At 39.2% G+C, this 21751-nt stretch overlaps 1 protein-coding gene across 1 annotated transcript; it reads right to left on the bottom strand.

Moving 5' to 3' along the window:
* Positions 1-7358: 7358 nt before the first annotated feature.
* Positions 7359-20641, bottom strand: SLC26A4 (solute carrier family 26 member 4). Its single transcript, XM_075276282.1, has 20 exons — positions 20499-20641; positions 19052-19191; positions 18248-18358; positions 17923-18104; positions 17394-17558; positions 17143-17295; positions 16971-17053; positions 15867-16014; positions 15513-15626; positions 15332-15409; positions 13823-13918; positions 13079-13185; positions 11844-11913; positions 10935-11027; positions 10738-10833; positions 10226-10459; positions 10016-10070; positions 9757-9902; positions 8173-8256; positions 7359-7588 (listed from the first exon to the last, which is right to left on the bottom strand). Exons 1-20 carry the CDS (start codon positions 20639-20641, stop codon positions 7565-7567), a joined length of 2322 nt encoding a protein of 773 aa, XP_075132383.1. The 3' UTR covers positions 7359-7564.
* Positions 20642-21751: the final 1110 nt, after the last annotated feature.

The raw sequence follows: 21751 nt of genomic DNA, 5'->3' as shown, positions 1-21751 counted from the left end.
CCAATACAAACCTGCAAGACTTTCACTCATATTCCAACTGCAATACACACGGTCACTCCACATGCACAATACAACACTGATATCCAAACTGAGATACATGCATCAGAGGATTAGATACACAGATCAGCACACAGTATCACACGCCAGAGGATTAGATACACACATCTGCACACAGTTCCACACACTGAAGGATTTGATACGTGCAACTGCACACGGTTCCACATGCCAAAGGATTAGATACAGGCGTCTACACACAGTTCCACACTCCAGAGGATTAGATACGCGCATCTGCACACATTTGTACACACCATAGGATTAGATACACGCGTCTGCACAGAGTACCACATGCCGTAGGATTAGATACACACGTCTACACATAGTTCCACACTCCAGAGGATTAGATACGCGCATCTGCACACATTTGTACACACCATAGGATTAGATACGCGCGTCTGCACACAGTACCACACGGGGGAGGATTAGATACGCGCCTCTTCACACAATACCACACAGAGGAGGATTAGATACACGTGTCTTCACACAGTTGAACACGCCATAGGATTAGATACAAGCGTCTGCACACAGTAACACATGCCGTAGGATTAGATACGCGCGTCTACACACAGTACCACATGTCGTAGCATTAGATACGCGTGTCTGCACACAGTACCACTTGCCATAGGATTAGATACGTGCATCTACACACAGTTCCACACTCCAGAGGATTAGATACGTGCATCTGCACACATTTGTACACGCCATAGGATTAGATACACACGTCTGCACAGAGTACCACATGCCGTAGGATTAGATACATGTGTCTACATACAGTTCCACACTCCAGAGGATTAGATACGCGCGTCTGCACACAGTTGTACACACCATAGGATTAGATACACGTGTCTGCAAACAGTACCACATGCAGTAGGATTAGATACGCGCGTCTACACATAGTTCCACACGCCGAAGGATTAGATACGCGCCTCTTCACACAATATCACACAAGGGAGGATTAGATACGTGTGTGTGCACACAGTACCACAAGCCAGAGAATTAGATACGCGTCTCCGCACACAGTATCACACGGGGAGGATTAGATACGCGCATCTGCACACAGTACCACACGGGGGAGGATTAGATACGTGCGTCTGCACACAGTACCACACGGGGGAGGATTAGATACGCGCGTCTACACACAGTACCACATGCCATAGGATTAGATACGCGCGTCTGCACACAGTACCACATTCCGGGGGATTGGATACGCGCGTCTACACACAGTTCCACACGCCATAGGATTAGATACGCGCCTCTTCACACAATACCACACAGAGGAGGATTAGATACACGTGTCTTCACACAGTTGTACACACCATAGGATTAGATACATGCGTCTGCACACAGTAACACATGCCGTAGGATTAGATATGCGCGTCTACACACAGTACCAGATGTTGTAGCATTAGATACGCGTGTCTGCACACAGTACCACTTGCCGTAGGATTAGATACGCGCATCTACACACACTTCCACACTCCAGAGGATTAGATACGCGCATCTGCACACATTTGTACACGCCATAGGATTAGATACACACGTCTGCACAGAGTACCACATGCCGTAGGATTAGATACACGCGTTTACATACAGTTCCACACTCCAGAGGATTAGATACGCGCGTCTGCACACAGTTGTACACGCCATAGGATTAGATACACGCGTCTGCACACAGTACCACATGCAGTAGGATTAGATATGCGCGTCTGCACATAGTTCCACAAGCGGAAGGATTAGATACTCGCCTCTTCACACAATACCACACAGAGGAGGATTAGATACGTGTGTGTGAACACAGTACCACAGTTTGGAGGATTAGATGCATGCCTCTGCACACAGTACCACAAGCCAGAGAATTAGATACGCGTCTCAGCACACAGTATCACACGGGGAGGATTAGATACGCACGTCTACACACAGTACCACATGCCATAGGATTAGATACACGCGTCTACACATAGTTCCACACACCAAAGGATTAGATATGCGCCTCTTCACACAATACCACACAAGGGAGGATTAGATACGTGTGTGTGCACACAGTACCACACTTTGGAAGATTAGATACATGCCTCTGGACACAGTACCACAAGCCAGAGAATTAGATATGCGTTTCCGCACACAGTATCACACGGGGAAGGATTAGATACGCGTGTCTGCACACAGTACCACATGGGGAGGATTAGATACGCGCGTCTACACACAGTACCACATGCCATAGGATTAGATACGCGCGTCTGCACACAGTACCACATGCCGGGGGATTAGATACACGTGTCTTCACACAGTTGTACACGCCATAGGATTATATACACACGTCTGCACAGAGTACCACATGCCGTAGGATTAGATACACGCATCTACATACAGTTCCACACTCCAGAGGATTAGATACGCACGTCTGCACACAGTTATACACGCCATAAGATTAGATACACACATCTGCACACAGTACCACATGCTGTAGGATTAGATACGCGCGTCTACACACAGTTCCACACGCCAAAGGATTAGATACGCGCCTCTTCACACAATACCACACAGGGGAGGATTAGATACATGCGTCTGAATACAGTACCACACTTTGGAGGATTAGATACATGCATCTGCACACAGAACCACATGCCAGATAATTAGATACGCATCTCAGCACACAGTACCACACGGGGGAGGATTAGATACGCGCATCTGCACACAGTACCTCACGCCAGGGATTAGATACACCTGCTGCACACAGTACCACACGCCAGAGGATTAGATTCACGCGTCTGCACATAGTACCACATGCTGTAAGATTAGATATGCACGTCTGCACACAGTTTCATTTACCGGAGGATTAGATACGAGCCTCTTCACACAATGCCACACGGGGGAGGATTAGATACACACATCTGTACACAGTACCACACCAACAAGGATTAGATACTTGCGTCTAAACACAGTACTGCATGGGGAAGGATTAGATACAGCTTTACTCCAGGTATCCATAACAACTGATCACAGGTTTTTCACTGATATCCAAAATGAGATACACATAACCACATGACGCTTCTGGACATACACACAAACCACATACAAAATACATCAGTGCAAAATTGGACAATTCTTATGGGGCCACTACACAAACATAACATGTAATATACCCGTGCGAAGCCGGGTCATCCCTCTAGTATATATATATATATATATATATATATATATATATATATATATTTCAGTGTTGGCCAAAAGTATTGGCACCCCTGCAATTCTGTCAGATAATACTCATTTTCTTCCAGAAAATGATTGCAAGCACAAACTCTTTGGTATTAATATCTTCATTTATTTTGCTTGCAATGAAAAAACACAAAAGAGAATGAAAAAAAAAGTCAAATCATTGATCATTTTACACAAAACTCAAAAAATGGGCCGGACAAAAGTATTGGCACCTCAGCCTAATACTTGGTAGCACAACCTTTAGACAAAATAACTGTGAACAACCGCTTCTGGTAACCATCATTGAGTTTTTACAATGCTCTGCTGGAATTTTAGACCATTCTTCTTTGGGAAACTGCTCCAGGTCCCTGAGGTTTGAAGGGGGCCTTCTCCAAACTGCCATCAAGAGATCTCTCCCCCACAGGTGTTCTATGGGATTCAGGTCTGGACTCATTGCTGGCCACTTTAGAAGTCTCCAGTGCTTTCTCTTAAACCATTTTCTAGTGCTTTTTGAAGTGTGTTTTGGGTCATTGTCCAAAGACCCATGACCTCTGAGGGAGACGCAGCTTTCTCACACTGGGCCCTACATTATGCTGCAAAATTTGTTGGTAGTCTTCAGACTTCATAATGCCATGCACACGGTCAAGCAGTCCAGTGCCAGAGGCAGCAAAGCAACCCCAAAACATCAGGGAACCTCCGCCATGTTTGACTGTAGGGACCGTGTTCTTTTCTTTGAAGGCCTCTTTTTTTTTTCCCTGTAAACTCTATGTTGATGCCTTTTCCCAAAAAGCTCTACTTTTGGCTCATCTGACCAGAGTCAAAACGTTTTTGGCTTTCTCAGGTATGTTTTGGCAAACTCCAGCCTGGCTTTTTTATGTCTCTGGGTAAGAAGTGGGATCTTCCAGGGTATCCTACCATACAGTCCCTTTTCATTCAGACGCCGATGGATAGTACGGGTTGACACTGTTGTACCCTCGGACTGCAAGGCAGCTTGAACTTGTTTGGATGTTAGTCGAGGTTCTTTATCCACCATCCGCACAATCATTTACAATTACTTTTGGCCAACACTGTATATAATATATATATAGGCGTTGGGTGCCATGGGCTTTAAAATTCTTGATGACACTGCGCACAGTAGACACAGAAACATTCAGGTCTTTGGAGATGGACTTGTAGCCTTGAGATTGCTCATGCTTCCTCACAATTTTGCTTCTCAAGTCCTCACAGTTCTTTGGTCTTCTTTCTTTTCTTCATGTTCAATGTGGTACACACAAGGACACAGAACAGAGGTTGAGTCAACTTTAATCCATTTCAACTGGCTGCAAGTGTGATTTAGTTATTGCCACCACCTGTTAGGTGCCTCAGGTAAGTAACAGGTGTTGTTAATTACACAAATTAGAGAAGCATCACATGATTTTTCAAACGGTGCCAATACTTTTGTCCACCCCCTTTTTTATGTTTGCTGTGGAATTATATCCAATTTGGCTTTTTGACAATTCTTTTTGTGGTTTTCCATTGAAGACAAATTAAATGAAGATAATAATACCAAAGAATTTGTGATTGCAATAATTTTCTGGAAGAAAATGAGTATTATCTGACAGAATTGCAGGGGTGCCAATACTTTTGGCCAACACTGTATATAATATATATATATAGGGGTTGGGTGCATGGAGAAGTGAGGAGTCTGTGTTGTTTACAGATTCAAGTCACAGCTGGAAGAAGTGGTCATGGCAGTCCAAAGGGAAGAAATAGGAAATGTGGGAAGATGTTTCATGTAAATATTACTGCGCAAAATATTGCTGCATTGTATTTACTGTAATGTTACCACTAGCACCCCCCTCCCCGCTGCCTGAGGCGGACGATCAAAAGATGAACACCCCTTCCCCCCGGTATTCAGTCCGGAAGGGGGGGGAGGCGTCTTTTGATCATCCGCCTCAGGCAGCAGAGAGGGTAGGTTCACCACTGCATATAAGCTATATTGTTTTATATGTCATTTTTGCTACAATGTAGAATGACGTCACTTATATATTACAATCTATAATAAGATATAACAAGATGATGAGGATGGCCTTAGATAAAAAGAAAATAGTCTTTCTTTTAATTAAATTCTGAAAACTTTCACATAATAATATATATTTGTACAGACAGTAGCATAGCTATATACTGCATCAAGTAGGTTTAAGGATCAAGAGAAAATCACACTATTGCAATACCATTTAGCTCCTTATTAGTATGTAAAAAGAAAAACATTAGTAGTTTTTAAGAAAAGTTTGGAGCAGTGGATAACGTTTACCTTTTTCCTGTAGAAGATAACCATTGTCTTGATCTTTTGCATATGGGTAATATGAAATACCCAGAGCTTATAGTAAAGGGGTCTTCCTAACTTATGAATTACCATATCGCTATGCTATTGGATATGTTTTCACTGTCTGCCAGGTCCCCCACGGAGACACAGCCTGCTGGATCTCCCATCCAATAACTGAGATGCTTTTCAATCAGAATTTTATGTATTTCTGCATAAATTGGTTATAAAACTACATTAGGTTTTCACACAAAAAAGAGAACCAAAATTAAGGGAACCAAGTCAAACAATTGAATCAAAAATATTTGCAAACCTTTAGGATTAGCATATAATTTATGGGTGACATTAGAGTCGGGGGGTTTTCAATTGATAGGATGGAAATCAAGTGTGAGTAGTTGACCTGTTCAGTTAAAGAACAGGAATCTATCCAAGTCTGATCTTTACAACACACATTGGTGGTAATGTATCATGAACTAAGGCTATTTCTGTGGAGCTCAGTAGAGTTGTTGATACTCCTGAGGCTGGAAACTGTTATAACACCATCTCTAAAGAGTTTTTCACCAATCCACAATACAACATTGTGTATAAATGGAGATGATCCAAGACCATTATTACCATCTCCTAGAGTGGTCAACCCCTAAAGCACAGCAGTAAAGCATATAATAGTCTTAAGGTCACAAAGGAACCAAAAGTAAAGACCTTTCTCATTTTAGATAATGTTGCTGAGTTTACCCTAAAGAGGACACTGAACAGCACTCTAAAGACACCACTCAAAAAAAATAAAAATTGCTGTCCATCTGCAGTTTGCCGGAATACTATTGGAACACAGTTTTGTGGATGACACTAAAAAATTGCTTTTTGGTTTAAATAAGAAGCATTTTGTTTGGAGAAAGAACAATCCTATCATAAAACCTCATACCATTTGTGAAACACGGCGGTGGTATTATCATGGTTGTGGTTATTGCTGCACAAGGGGGCCATGCCAGATACTGAAAGCAAAGATTCACATACTTTTGCCACTTACAGATATTTGATATTGATTCATTCTCTCAGTACATAAATGGCGAGGTGTAATATTTGTGACTCTTTTGTTTTATTTGGTTCTATTTAGCTACTTTTAGGACTTATCTGATGTAGTATTAGGTCAAATTTATACAGAAATCTAAAAAATTCTGAAAGGATTACAAACTTTCTGGTATCACTGTATATAGATGTATACAGTACAATGAATATGCAAACATGTGCAAATATTTTTTAGTTTTAGACACAGCTGATGATCCTGGATCCTCAGGATCTCAGTAGATTGATCGTCATGGTGTGTGATATTCTGCAGAAGTCAGGCTGCTCCTTTTCTTTTGCCCCATTTAGCTATAACATGGCCAACACACCTTCCCAAATAACATTAAATAATATCTTATTTCGTGTATTAGATGATCATCTCCCTGCCAACATCACCAGATTTAAAGTGAAATAACTTCTTATGGAATATAGAGTACTGTAGTATTGTGCTACTAAGCGTAGCACAGTGGTCTCCAATCTGTGGCTTGCAGTTGTAAGATGACAACTCTCATCATTCACTAGCAGCCGCAGGAGTTGTCTCAGACCAGCTGGAGAGCCACAGGTTGGAGACCATTTGCACACAGGCTGCCATAGCGGTAACCTCTGTACTGTTGTACATTACTATGTCATTGATGCTAAAGTGCTGAAACTGTGCTCAGAAGAAATCACCAAAAAATTCTGGAGTTTTCTTCTTACTGACCATTTATGAATGATATGAAAATAAATTCTCTAAACTAAAGCCTTCATTTGTTTGAGGAATAAAACACTATTCAGTTCTGTTTTCAGATCACAAACCACATGCTCTCTTATGAGCAGTTAGCTTGGAAATGTTTGTACATATGGGCTCATCATACACTGACAAGTACTGAACACATGAAGAAATACATTGTTGAGGAATATGAGGGAAAGTAGATGCTGCACATCCCAATGTAAAGGTTCCCGTAGCATTGATCACGAGGCAAGTCTTCTGAGAGCCTGAAGAGTAAGACAAGTCAAGGAGTCAGTTATAAAACTGATTTAAAGCAAACAGTACATATAAATGTATAAGTATATGACATAGGCCCAGATTTAATACTGTGGTTAAAACTAAACAGTCTTGTAAACATGGCACATTTCTGGTGCAGTGTGACACATCATGGCACATCTAATTTGAGTTAAGTTTTTTACCTTGCTAGACATGAAGGTGTGGATTCTCAGTAAAAGAGGGCCTCATGGCTCCATGATGCGCCAAAATGTATTGAGAGTGTATCATAAAAATTCAAAGTAAATAAGCTAACTAAAAGGTGGTCTTAACAGAAAGTCTATAGATACATCAGATTTATCATCCAGCATCAGCCACTGTGATAAATCTGGCGTATTTTCAGACTGCCTATTTTTACGCTGCCTAACTATTAGTAAATCTGGGCCACAGTTCTTCCATTTTATTTAGTTAAGTACATCATTGGTCTTGTCTAAACTCTCTTGGATATTCTACAATGTTCCTTTCATTAATAGACTTGTGACCTATGTATGATGTATAATATCTGCATATATGTGTATGTTGTTAGATGTTTTCTCACCTCTTCTTGGGCATCCAGTTCTTCATTTGTTGGTTCAATGTTTGTGAATTCCAGAGGTTCTTTTGATTCTTGCATTAGTGAGATCTTAAGAGAAAACCAGAACTTATGTATTAGAAAATTTATTTTTGTAACAAACATTTTCTTTAGTTATTTCTTTTGGAATATTGTAAATTAACTCCTGAAAGACACAGGGTAGTTTTTACATTAATGCTCAGCAACTTTTTTTCCTTACCCGCTTTCCAAAATTCATAACTTTCTTTTATTCTGTTGACATAGCTAAGTGATGGCTTATTCTTTGCATGCCAAGTTATACTTTCATTTGCCATCATTTCGGGGTATATATAATGTTTTAATTAACTTTTATTAGTATTTTTGAGGTCCATGTGAAATGACACACATTTCTAACATAATTTTTTGCATTTTGTTTTTACATTATTCACTATACATTAAAAATGACATGGCGATTTTGTCTGGCAGGTCATTAAGATTACGGCGATACCATTGTTATATACAAAGCTGCTTATAATAACTCAGATAACCCCAAGGGAGGGGTTACTATGGACAGCTCGTTTTACAGCTCGTTTTACAGAAAAAAAAGTACCGTATTTTTCGGACTATAAGACGCACTTTTTTTCCTCCCAATATGGGAGGAAAATGTGTGTGCGTCTTATAATCCGAATGCAGCGTGTGCAGCGTCTGTGTCCCTCCTTCACTGCCTCTCAGATCTGACTCTTGCAATGAAGCCACACAGACAGGGAAGGAGGGGCGGGCCAAACGGGAGGAGGAGGCGTGGTTTTCTCGGCAAGCTCGAAACCACGCCTCCTTCACCAGTCTGGCCCGCCCCTACTTCCCTGCCTGTGTGGCTTCATTGCAAAAGCAAGATCTGAGAGGCAGTGAAGGAGGGACGAGCCAGATGGGTGAAAGAGGCGTGTTTTCAAGTTTGCTTAGAAAAGCACACCTCCCTCACCCGTCTGGCCCGCCCCTTTTTCTCTTCTTGCATAGCTTCACTGCAGGGTGTCTCTTTCCATCCATGGATGAGAGATAGATAGATTAGATAGATAGATAGATAGATAGATAGATAGATAGATAGATAGATAGATAGATAGATTAGCTAGATAGATAGATATGTTCAAATCACCCCCATATCCCTAGAATACATATAAAACAAAAACATTACTGTGAAACACATACACATTTGGTATCCCTGTGTCCGAAAGCCCCTGGTTCTATTTACATTGGTGAAATATTATATTATTAGGTTATTAAATATTTCACCAATTTTTTTTCCTTAAAATTTTTTTTTTCCCTATTTTCCTCCTCTAAAACCTTAGTGCGTCTTATGGTCCGGTGCGTCTTATAGTCCGAAAAATACGGTATATATACTCGTTTTGATTGAAAAGTTTTATGTACCCACAAAATACCAAGTATTGTAAAGCTACATTGAAAGCTCCTCTGCCTGCAACGTTACAGGGCTGTACAGAGAGCCCGGCGCAAGTGTTATCCTTGCCAAAAAGAGTATATCATTAATCTGGCTTGATCACCTTTCCTGTGATCTATAATATCTATAATAATAATTTCCTTTACCTTCTCCATTAGTGGATCATGTCCTTCATTGTACTTCTTCTTGTCCTCTGCATATAACACCGCATCATGAACAGTCAAGAAGAAAATGTCTGGCTTGATTTGGTCGTCGAAAAACAGACAAGTTTCAAATTTTTTATACACGTTATCTATTAACGGTAAGAAGAAGAAGAAAAACATATACTCATTTTACATCAGCTTTATGAAGTAAATGGGAATGTAACAAATAGTCAAAATATGAAACAGCAAAAAATGTATTTACCATCACATGCTGCAATGTAGACATCTACATCAATTCTCTTGAATTCCTTGTATATCTGAAAAATAAAAACAATGCTTACAAGCTGCGGTTATATACAGAAATGAGCAAAAGCAATGTTATTTGTAGGATGTTGTGTTAAAGTCCCTAATGTTGTAAAATCAGGTAAGTCTATTCACTATAAATTGTGTTTCCCAGAACAAAAGTACTCACTAGTTTTAATGACCTTACAGCCACCACATCTAGGAAAGTTATTTGTCCAAAATCAAAAATAAGGCTGTGAATGGAGACTTTGGGAACAGTGACTTTAACCGGAAGCTCTGAATTCCAGTCTACTTGAATCTCCACTTCCTTCACAGCTGTGTTCTCTTCTCTTTCTGGGTCTTCAATATCCTCCTCTGGCTCAAATGCTTCATTATCTGTCCCCACATCGCTGATGATACCATTCTAATAAGGAAGATAAAGATTATTTGCCTTGGGGGAGCGCATACAGTATTTTATACAATACGGGCAAAAAATAAACAATTATAATGTATAAAGTACTTGGCTTGCTATTTTTTGCCAATGTGTGCATGGGATTAGTTAGAATCTCATTTACTTTGTAGGTACTTGAAAACGCCACAGTTTTTGCTGCAGTGTTTCCACTGTGGCCAAATCCCGGCATTTGAGCTATGGGGGGGCTCCGGCCTAACTGGCAGTTCTGAATTGGGGTGAAGAACCATTACCTTAGTTGCTTTCAGCTGTCCTTTCTTGATCAGTTTATTTATTTTCCTCAATGCTTTGGTCCGCTTATTAAAAACTTTGACAGCATCAAAACCAACCTATGAAGAGACAGACAATATTTTTACTGACTCCATAGCAGTCTATTAGCAATATTATTGGACTCATACTATGAGATAAATACAAATGTAAAGGAACTCACAATCTTGCTGATGCCACTTTTCAGTCCATCAATATTACCATAGAAAATACCACTAGAAAAGCGAAATATTTTGATTCCTTCAGGTTCCACAACCTACAGAAAAAAATAAATAAAAAATGCCTTTGAAATTGTGCTAAACTAAACTCTCAGATGCCTTTATATATTACACTGATGTATGAATGCACAATTAAAGCTGTTCTAGCCATTGTATGACTTGCATCCTCCATTTACCACCATTTTTGCCCTGGGTAGGCTCCATCTGTGTCCGTTTTCCCTAAGCCCAGCTCCAGAATGTGCATAAAGTATCACCTGATGTGGGAAAACCGCAGCGGCAACGCATCATGGTTTTTCCCACAACGCTTTAGACAGCAAGTTCTCGGAGTTTTCCTTTGCAGACTTTCTGTTACAATTATACCTATGGAGAAACTGCTGTTGTTTCCGTTGGTATAGTTGATATGCGTCGATTTCTAAAACTGCAGCAATTTTGGAAATCGCGGTGTGTCCGAGCCATGGTTTTTACCGTAAAGTGGGCATAGGATTTGCTGTGGAATCCCATTCCCTTTGCCCTCACTGTAAAACGCTGCAATTTTTCCTGCAGCAGAAAATTGCAGCATTTTCATCCTGTAGGACCTCTGCCTAAGACTATAGCCCAACTTTGCGGAAATACAGCTTTTTTGGTACACATTTTGTTGCAGTTTTTTGAGTGAAAGCCAGGAGTGGATTGAGCAAAAGGTAGAAGTATAGCAACAAATTGCTAGCAACAAATCATCATTGAAGTCCCTAAAAGGCAGATGATTGGGCACCCCATAAGGTGTTTTAGAATATATAAGATATTTAGCTATACTCAAAACAATCTTTGCAGGGATATACATTTTCAACAATATTTGTACTGTTCACAGCTTTACTTACAGTCTTGTATTTTTTAACTTCCTTGTAGATGTCTGTTCCAGGGATGTTTCCAATTGCACCAGATGATGGACTAGAACAAAAACATAATAATAAGATAAATCCATGCGTCACATAATAAACACTACAACACTCCGTAACAAAACAAAGTAAGGTAATATAACAAAATCTGCGTCATAAGCAGAAGGATTTGAGTAACAGCAGTGTCCAGTGTATATCACCACCATTAAGGAAGACATTAAAGTAAATGTAGTGTATAAAGTGGTTTCAAGTAAGAGGTTAAGTGAGTTTACACAAAGCTTTATCTCCACTTTCCATTGCTTTCTGCTAAACTCACATAATAAGGGGAGTTTTATTCAACTACCCAAACACTAACGAAAAAGTCAACACTCAATAAAATATAGTGTCTGTATTCTCAAATGGATAGAATCGAGGTAAAACCAGCATGAACAAACACCAAGCGCTAAACCTCTGCAGTGTTTCCGATCCCATGTGTCATGATTAAAGCTAGGTTCACATGACTTGTAAATCTTTATCTGTATGTTCGCCAGATTTGTCAGCTTGACTTTCATGCTGGAAGTGAGACTCCAAGTGACATACTGCCCCATACTGTAATCGCTCTGGGATAGTATGTTGCTGCGAGCAAAGGACTCCTAGCATCATAGATAGCAATACTGCTAGGAGTGCTGCTCCCAGCATGAAGATCAGGATGGTAAATGCAATGAACATATGTGTGAATCTAAGTTTATGATGCCATGTAGATGTAAATGTATCAGAGGTCTGAGGCCTGGTTCCCATCTGTGTTCAGTATTCCGTTCGGGGAGTCCGTTTGTGGAGTCCGCTTTGGGACCCTCCGAACAGAATACAGAATGCATTACAAAGCGGTTAGCTAAGAAACCGCATGGACCCCATAGAGTATAATGGAGCCCATGTGTTTGCTGAGCGGTGTCCACACGAATCATGGGGAGAGAAAAGTGCTGCTTGCAGTTTGTAATGCACACGGGAGGGGGGGACTGCTTTTTATCCTTTTCTATCTGGGTAGATTTATTAATAAATAAACTGTATTTCTAGCCCATAGCAGCCAATCACAGTCCAGCTTTCATCTTTTCAGCTTCATTGTGATTGGTTGTTTTGGGTACCAAGACAGTTTTGGTTTTAGGCAGTTTTAATATGTCTAGTCTATTTAGCATACTGTTATGTGTATAATAATAATATTAATAATAAAACTAAGCACTTACAATTGCACTCGTAGGACTAGAGTTAGCAATCCAAATATTAAACCAGCCAGCAATCCGAGATCAAGCCCCAATAGGATGGATGCCACACATGTAAATACCCAGATTACCTAAACAAAAAAGCACATTGTTTTATAAGGTTTCCTTAATAACTGCCTGTTTATCAAGTTATACAGAAAAATACACAGGGTTGCTTTGTACAAGAGTAGGATTTGTGCCATGGCACAGTTGGAATGTTTCTGTTGTTTTGTGCCTCAATTTTGGCATCATTTGCAGTATACTGCCCTGTGGTTAAGAGAGTGTTTTCCAGCTGTAGCAAATGATGGAGTATCTCTAGTATATACCATCAATTGATGATTATGACCTTATTCACATGTCCACGTATTACGTAGAGGCACCTGCATTTTTCGGGGATGCCAAAAGTTCGTACCCTGTACTTCTCCGGTCTCAGTGGGTTACATCACAGGAAAGTACACCACCCATAAATGAGCAGAATAGCATGGACTACACACATCCATAGATTCTCTCTCAATCTTTCCCTCCTCTGTCTATTACAATTAGTGCCAGGGAGTGATACTGCAGAGATGTGACTGTAAAATCTACTATATGCTTGAAATTTCAAGAAGATAATTCCTTATTGAACCTTATTTTTACAGGTCAGGCCGTACGCATGCATTGAAATCTACACTAGCTATGAGCAATGATTTCCCATACATGCGTATTTCAAAAATTGTTTTAAATACTTACAGAATCCCACTTGTTTTGCCTCCATAAACGAGGCACGTCAAAAACTTGCCAGAACATCCCTTTAAGATTCGCTATGACAATGGCTGCCAGCACCGACTGTAATGAGAAGGATAACTTTAGCATAACGTTTTCAAAGTTCTAATAGTCATAAACCTTCATTTTTAATTTAATGACCAGCCAAGTTGTGCATAAGACATAGGATTGCTTTCTCATCCATTTTTGTGAGAAAGGATGAACATAAGACAGCCAGCCTGACATTTTTAAGGTGTTTACCATGCAGGATAAATTATATTTTTTTTTCCTTTAAGATTTACTACTGCAAAAGTTCTACCTTTTAACATTGCTTTTAGGGCCTATTCGGATTCCTTACATCACAGACCCCATGGCCAGCAGCAGCACCTTTTCTACCTGTGGCCTTCAGGTTTCTGTGATGTTTGACCCACACACTTCTACTATCTGTGGCGTATGGGCCTTTCATCATGTATATACCTCTGCTACCTGTCCTGTTGTCCAGTTTTAGATTCCTGCTTTAGGCCGGAGCTGGAGCTGGCCCTTTACTGTATATTCTGGATGAGAGGCATTACTGTAAATGTATAGGTCTTACTGCTGTCTTCTGGGGAACCTCTATCTAGACTCAAAGAAATCCTTGTTGGTAATCACAGCTCTACAAGACCTTATTTTGTGAGTTGTGAATTGTTATTGGATGATAAGATGGCTGCTTCTTACATTTCAGTGAACATGAGGTCACTGACTTCTGAAGTGGAAGTTACACTTAACTCAACAGTGGGGGTGCCCGATGTTTGACCCCTGCCAATATCATATTGGTGAACTACTATAGGAATAAGTCACCAGTATTTAAGTCCTGTAAAACCCCTTTAGGCTAAGGCCCCATGGGATGACCCACAGCTATAAAGCACTGCGGGAAAAACCACGGCGGTGACACATCGCAGTTCTTCCCGCAGCACTTTAAACAGAAAGTTTGTGTAGTTTTCCTCAGCGGACCTTCTGTTACAATTATATCTATGGGGAAAATGCCGACGTTTCTGTAGATTGCGGCATTTATGACCGGTAGAGCCTTGACCTTAGGCCAAGGCCCCAGGTAGTGGACTACAGTGAATTAGCACTGCGGGAAAAACTGTGGAGGAAACACATTGTAGTTTTTCCCACGGCACTTTTCACAGAAAGTCTGCAGCAGTTTCCTCTGCGCACGTTCTGCTTCAATTATACCTATAGGGAAACTGTAGGTATAATTGACATGCTGCAGTTTTTAAAAACGTGATGGTTTCAGCTGCAAATATTTTTCTGCAATGTGCGTCCGTGGCCTTAATGCATTAATTTTTTATGTCCCTCAATTATTTAATTGTTAAATTTCTTTACATAACAAGTTCTAAGTGTTATATTATGTCGTAAATATAAAATTACCAAACTGTCAGCAAAATGCTACAAAGTTAAAAAAACAAACAAAAACAAAACAAAGCCCATTAAAGAACATGTTGAGTAGTTCCTTACCTTCTGCAGGGGTTCAAGGAGTCTACCAAGTGCTACTATTGCAATTAACACCATAAAGGCTGAAATGATTCCAGCTATCTGTAACAGAAGATGTTATAGCATTATATATATGTGTAGTATTTAAATGGTGATAGTCCTGATGAAGACAAACAATATCCCCTAATACAAAGCCCCAAATAACCTGAGTCCTTCCACCCGTGCTTTCCTGGACAGCTGTACGTGACAAGGCAGTGGTCGCACAAAAGCAAGAAAATGCTCCGCTAAAGAGGTTGCTGATTCCAAAGGCAATAAACTCCTGCAAACAAAAAAAAAATATTTTACAGCACAGTTACGCTATAAAATTATACAACTGAGTCAATATTTTTACATTGACACGTTTAGGAGGCATGTTGGCTCGGTGGTTAGCACTCTTATTACCGCTGGAGTCCTAAGTTGTATGTTATTAAGGTTATATATTTACAACCATCAGCCTCGCCCTATAATATCTACATATTATTGCAATATAATTAATCCAATGTGTATAGAAGACACATACCTGATTCCCATTGATAGCATAGTTGTGTTTGGTGGCATACACTTTCCCCACAGAAACGGCCACAGCGTAAGCCACAATACCTATGGAAAACGCTGAGCCAATCATTTCTGAGAAGAGATTCACATCTGGCGTCATAGGAGGTATAAAACTGAAAAATAATAAAAAAAAAAACTTAATGCCAAAGATTCAATCCTTAGTAAAAACAAATAAGTGAGTGACTCATTTGTATACAATATTAATATTTCATATGAATCAATATGCATTTTTTTTGTCTATTAAAGTATCTTCAAAGTTAATAATATGAAATAAATGAACAAAAGCCAGGGGTTAGTTATCGCATATTAAGATGCACATAGGGGTTTTTCTTTACAATAGTGCATTCTAATGTTTTTAGAGATGTTGGATCTGCATCTTATCTTCACAAATTGGGAAAAGAGTTTTCCCCCCCTTTTAAGCTAGATTGCAAATGGCATCTGCTCCCTATTTTATAGTGCATTGTACATAACCTTTCACATACTGTCCATTGATCTTAATACAACTTAGTATATATAACTAAGTAAAAACGTACCCATCTGTGAATCATATGTACACAAGGTATGCTTTATCACAGAAACCAGTATTCTCCACTTTAGGGTTGTTTGGTAACATTTAAAGGACTGCCTATAGCTTGTGGTATAAATATTATATGTATTCAATATTCTGTTATGCTGCAACAGGTATTCTCTCAGAATTTAGTATTTTTGACTCTGGTATTGGTTTGGTTTCGTAGAGATAAACATATGCTGCTCAGTGTAAATGCACCCTAAGAGTTGGTTCACATCTGCTTTTGTATTTCGTGCAGGGAGAGTCCGCATGGAGACCTCCTAGACGGAAAACAAACGTAATTGCAAGTGCTGTGCTGTAAAAGCACATGGACCTCATAGACTAAAATGGGGTCCGTGTGCTTGCCCGCGCACTGACCGCATGGTTGTGGAAGAAAAGGGTTAATATAGGATGCTATAAGTATTTGGTAAACTCAGATATTATCTGATATATATTTCTACATAATGTAGCTCTATAGTATATGCAGATACATTCTAAAGTTGAATACAAATAGATACTTACCCATTTGGAATTGTTTTTACAATTCCTGCATTATACTTTTGTGCTAGGTTGGCTCCATATGAAATCCCTGTAGCCACGATTGTCTATAGGTACAAAGAATTGAAATATTAAGCAAATGAACCATAAAAACCATGTTATCATTCATATGTATAATAATTAGTATTGTACATACCACCAGGACTTCTATCGGTATAGGTACTTTAAGGATGTGCTTGTATCGATCATTTATCTCTTTTACTCCTACACATACAACCAGAGTCAGCAGTCCGGCAATGAGATCAGCAATATTGGTTTGTCTAATGTTTTTAAAGATATCAATAATTGTCTGTATCAAAAAGAAAAATACATATCAATAAAGTAATATACCATGTGATATTAAGTTACATATATTTATGGAAGCATATAAAATGGTAGTAGACTTACATATATTATAGAGAGCACGCCATTGTAGTTTTTGGTAGGAACATTGAGTAATGTTTTGATTTGGGAGACCAACACTTGGAAAGCGGCTGCTGTGGTGAAACCACCAACTAAAGGATCTGCCAGGTACCTGACAATGAAGCCGATCTGAAATACCCCGAGCAAAAGCTTCGGACAAAAAATACAAAGATAGATCAATAGCAAAATAGGAGCAATACTAAGGAGATCAATGGCATCATCATACAACTATCAAAAATACATGCTGAAGAGATGGCATATTGTAGTTGTGTGCTGGGTAAAAACTGGAATATTTTAGGGAGTAGGAGAAGGAAACCTCTATGAAGGTTAGACAAACTGGCTCATTCATTTTGTACTCAGTCTCTAAAATGGACTACAATGGATTACATGGACTATAAAAATAAGGCACCAAAAAGGTGCTATAAACATTACACAAAAAATATATCAGCACCTAATTCTATTCAGTTCAACATGAAGTCCAGATCACATATATTGTAAAAGAAATATTTCATACCTGAATGATTCCAATCAAGAAACTCAGAGTTCCTGAGACCATAACTCTAGCTGCATCCCTGGCTACCGTGTCTATCACTGTCTTGTTCAGTCCGGTGCCATTACTGACTATGTTAAATTGCTCATCGGGAGCCATACTCAAGACAACAGATCCCACCATCAAACTGACCACAGGAAACGGTCCTGGTGAAACATGTAGATATGGCTTAGAATAGCTGCACAATATATATACAGTATATATGTAAGGTATTTCTGTGCTAGTCCATAGCTCTGTCCTTAAAGGGACCGTTCTGTATTTATATGAAATGTATAAATGTAAAACATACCTACTGAGATGTGCTTAGATGTTCCCAGGAAGAAATAAGTCAATATGGGGAAAAATGATGAGTAGAGGCCATATCCAACAGGGACTGCAGCTAGCAGGGCAAAAGCCAGACCTGTCCACAATAGATATTGAGCATACCATGGTTATACACCACAAATAATGAAACAGTCACTATACTGGAAAATCTATAACAGCTATATGATAATTCTATATCTCACTCATATCATTCTATTTACAGTAGTTATTATACATATATTTAGGAAACATCAACATTGTAAGCTTCATTAACAACACAGTAATCCATTGTAATATTAAATTAATATATTGTTTTTCTTAAATTAAAATCTTATAGTCAATTGTTATTTAAAATCAGGAAAAAATCTAGTTATCTGAATTTATGTTTGTTTTAGGCTGAGAGCTACAAGAAGTAATACCTAGTAATCCCTCATAAGTAATACAATACGTCTCTGAATACAATACAAATCAGTAATAGGATCCCTCTCATCATATGCTATATAAAAATACTGGTGTTGTCCTATATGTGGAGAGCCTTTTTGGACCAGTCAGGCTCCTAGTGATTGTTACCTCTGTACCCCCTATAGATACACCCCCGATCTGTAACCTTATTATTTGCCATTCTTGAATTACATGTCTAACACCAAGCATATTACATCTCAGGTCTTGAGTAAAGTTAAATAGCGAGGTCCTAATGTAATCTCAGTATACATATATTTGATCCTAATCTCTGTTTGTTAAGCAAGCAATGTAATGTCAGCTTAGCACATTACAAGTGTCTAATACTTGCCTTGCAGAATGGCAACAAGCCCCGTGCTGACTCCAGAAATAAGGTCGTTCACAAACCATTCTTTCCATTTGTACTTGGGAAGCCAGTCCAGAATAGGGATAAATGACTTCACTATCAGGAGGACTCTTCTGGATGTACAACTGTCGGAAACAGAAAACTGAGCTAAAGTAGTGACAGAATATCTGTTGTTCTATGGTACATACTTAATAGCAGCCTTAAATGTGTCCATACTCCACAGGTTCCAAGGTAAAATATCTCACAGTGTCCCTCCAACTTTTAATATAATTTGATAAGGTTAAAAGCGTAGTTCTTGATAATATAAGCATAAACATATAGATATATCATATTTTACACATCCATATAGTTACATAATACATTGCTGGCTACCAGCACCTATTACCAGCATATGTTTACTGATGACAGATGTATATACGGTAGCACTGAATTCAATAGTAAGTCTTTTAGGTTGAAGCCTCACATTGTGAAAATGCAGCATTTCCAGAACCTACAAAGTGAATGGGATTCTGGCTAATCCTATCCAGAGAATGAAGAAAAAATCCAAAGCAGAAAAGCTGCAATTTCTAAAACACCCTCGCTATTGAAAATTACTACATGTCAATTATACCTGCAGAAACACTAGCACCTTCCGTATATTTGTAATAGGGGAAGAAGTCTATAGAGGAAAACTCTGTGAAAATGCGTTGAAAAACATTGTGGAAAAAAACTTGTGTTTGTTTGCTGCATTTCGCTGCCTCGGGAATTACCCTTAGGGTGCATTCACACTGAGTAAACGCTAGCTTATTTTGTAGAGTAAAATTACACTTGTAAATTTTGCTATCCCATTGACTTCAATGATATTTTTTTACAAGTGTAAAAATACGCCTGTAAAAAATACGCCTGTAAAAAATACGCCTGTAAAAATACGCCTGTAAAATGTCATTGAAGTCAATGGGATAGCAAAATTTACAAGTGTAATTTTACTCTACAAAATAAGCTAGCGTTTACTCAGTGTGAATGCACCCTTAAGAGGTTTTCTCAGTATTAACACTTATCCCTATCAGGGATAATACATTTTTGGCCCATACATTTTACAATATCTTTGGAAGTCCCATAGAACATTGGCCAAGCTTGTACACCATTGCTCGATTCACATGGGGCACTTATGGACCCCCATTCTCCGGATCAGTGGTGGTCATCAAATTATGACAATCAATATCAGAATCTTAAATATCCTTTGGATACCTGCAGTCTAGGAGGCACGTACCTAGGCTGACAGGATAGTAGCTACTTACCTCTGTGATAAGTATGAATATCTGAGATTATTACTATCAGTAATACAAGAAACCAAACTGAATTTTAAAAAATTGCCAGTGTCTGTCTATCAGCATTAATGTCCCCTTACCCAATGGAACCACATTAAAGTACTTAGCCAGATCCTAATAACAACCTGCAGTTCTTCTGTAGCCTCTCCTGGACGGTCTTCTTAACAATTTCCTTCTTCTCATTTTCCTCCTGAAAAGCTGGGTCTGAGTAAATAGATCGTGCCACAAGATAGCCAGGACTGTGCATGTCTGTCCTTCCTGAAGCCATCTGAAGAACACAGCCAGAAGTTTGTGAAATACTTATCCAACTTTAATTCATGTCCTGCAATTATTCACTATCTATCTATCTATCTATCTATCTATCTATCTATCTATCTATCTATCTATATCTGTATTTAGAATGTGAATTGCATGAGATTTACTGTGAAAAATGTCAAACATTGATGCTATAATATTTCTGTATACCTGTGAAAGCTGCAGACCTCAGCAACCTTGGCAGGTATCCTGTGCCATTCGCATTATATAGTCCTTACAGCCCAAGGGAAGTTCTATTTATGGGAAAACAGCAGAGACTCCCATCGCCAGTTTGAGGTAGAATAAACTCACCATCCAGCAAACACGTATTAACCCTTATGTCTTAAGTCCTAAGAATTCCAGGAGAACCTGGTCACCTTATGTATACACTTGTAAAACATGATACATGAAAGAGTCTTAGTTCAAACTTAGTGGAGATTTGATAACAAGTTTAGACTATAACTTTATTTTCTACCACTCGCTTATAGGAACAGTCTCTGCTACTGAGTAACATGTCCAGCTATTACCAAATGATAACATGAAGCAGGTTCTTCGTTTGCTTCCATACCACACTTTTATGATGAATCCTATTAATATTATAAATGTGAAAGTTTGTGGGTTTGTGTGTTTGGAGATGTTTGTTCCTCAATCACGCAAAACCCGCTCGACCGATTTGGCTGAAAGTTTCCACAAACATAGTTAATACACCCGATTGCGCAATAGGCTACTTTTCGTCACAATAGTACACATACGTTTGTGCCAGGACCCCCACAAAACCCAAACTCACACCACCATCTCTGCAATCTCACACACTTTGGACCATAGCAAGTCCCAAAATTCATATTGCCCTCTACAGCTTAGCCCCTAACCCCACACAATCACATATACATATACTTTACCACTTTGCCCCTCACCTTAACGATACTCCAGGAGGCTCTCTTTAACGCTCCGGAGCAGCCATGTTTGCCGACCCCCATCGCTCTGACAATCCGCGACACCGCCCACCCATGTCAATACCCCTAGGCGGTCTAATAAATGCAAAAACAAAAACAAAAAAAAGTGAAAAAAAATAAAATGAAAAATA

This window comes from Leptodactylus fuscus, chromosome 5 (assembly GCF_031893055.1).
Source record: "Leptodactylus fuscus isolate aLepFus1 chromosome 5, aLepFus1.hap2, whole genome shotgun sequence".
Lineage (NCBI taxonomy): Eukaryota > Metazoa > Chordata > Amphibia > Anura > Leptodactylidae > Leptodactylus > Leptodactylus fuscus.
Note: the sequence above shows the minus strand (reverse complement) of the source record. Positions and strands in the feature narration are given on the sequence as shown.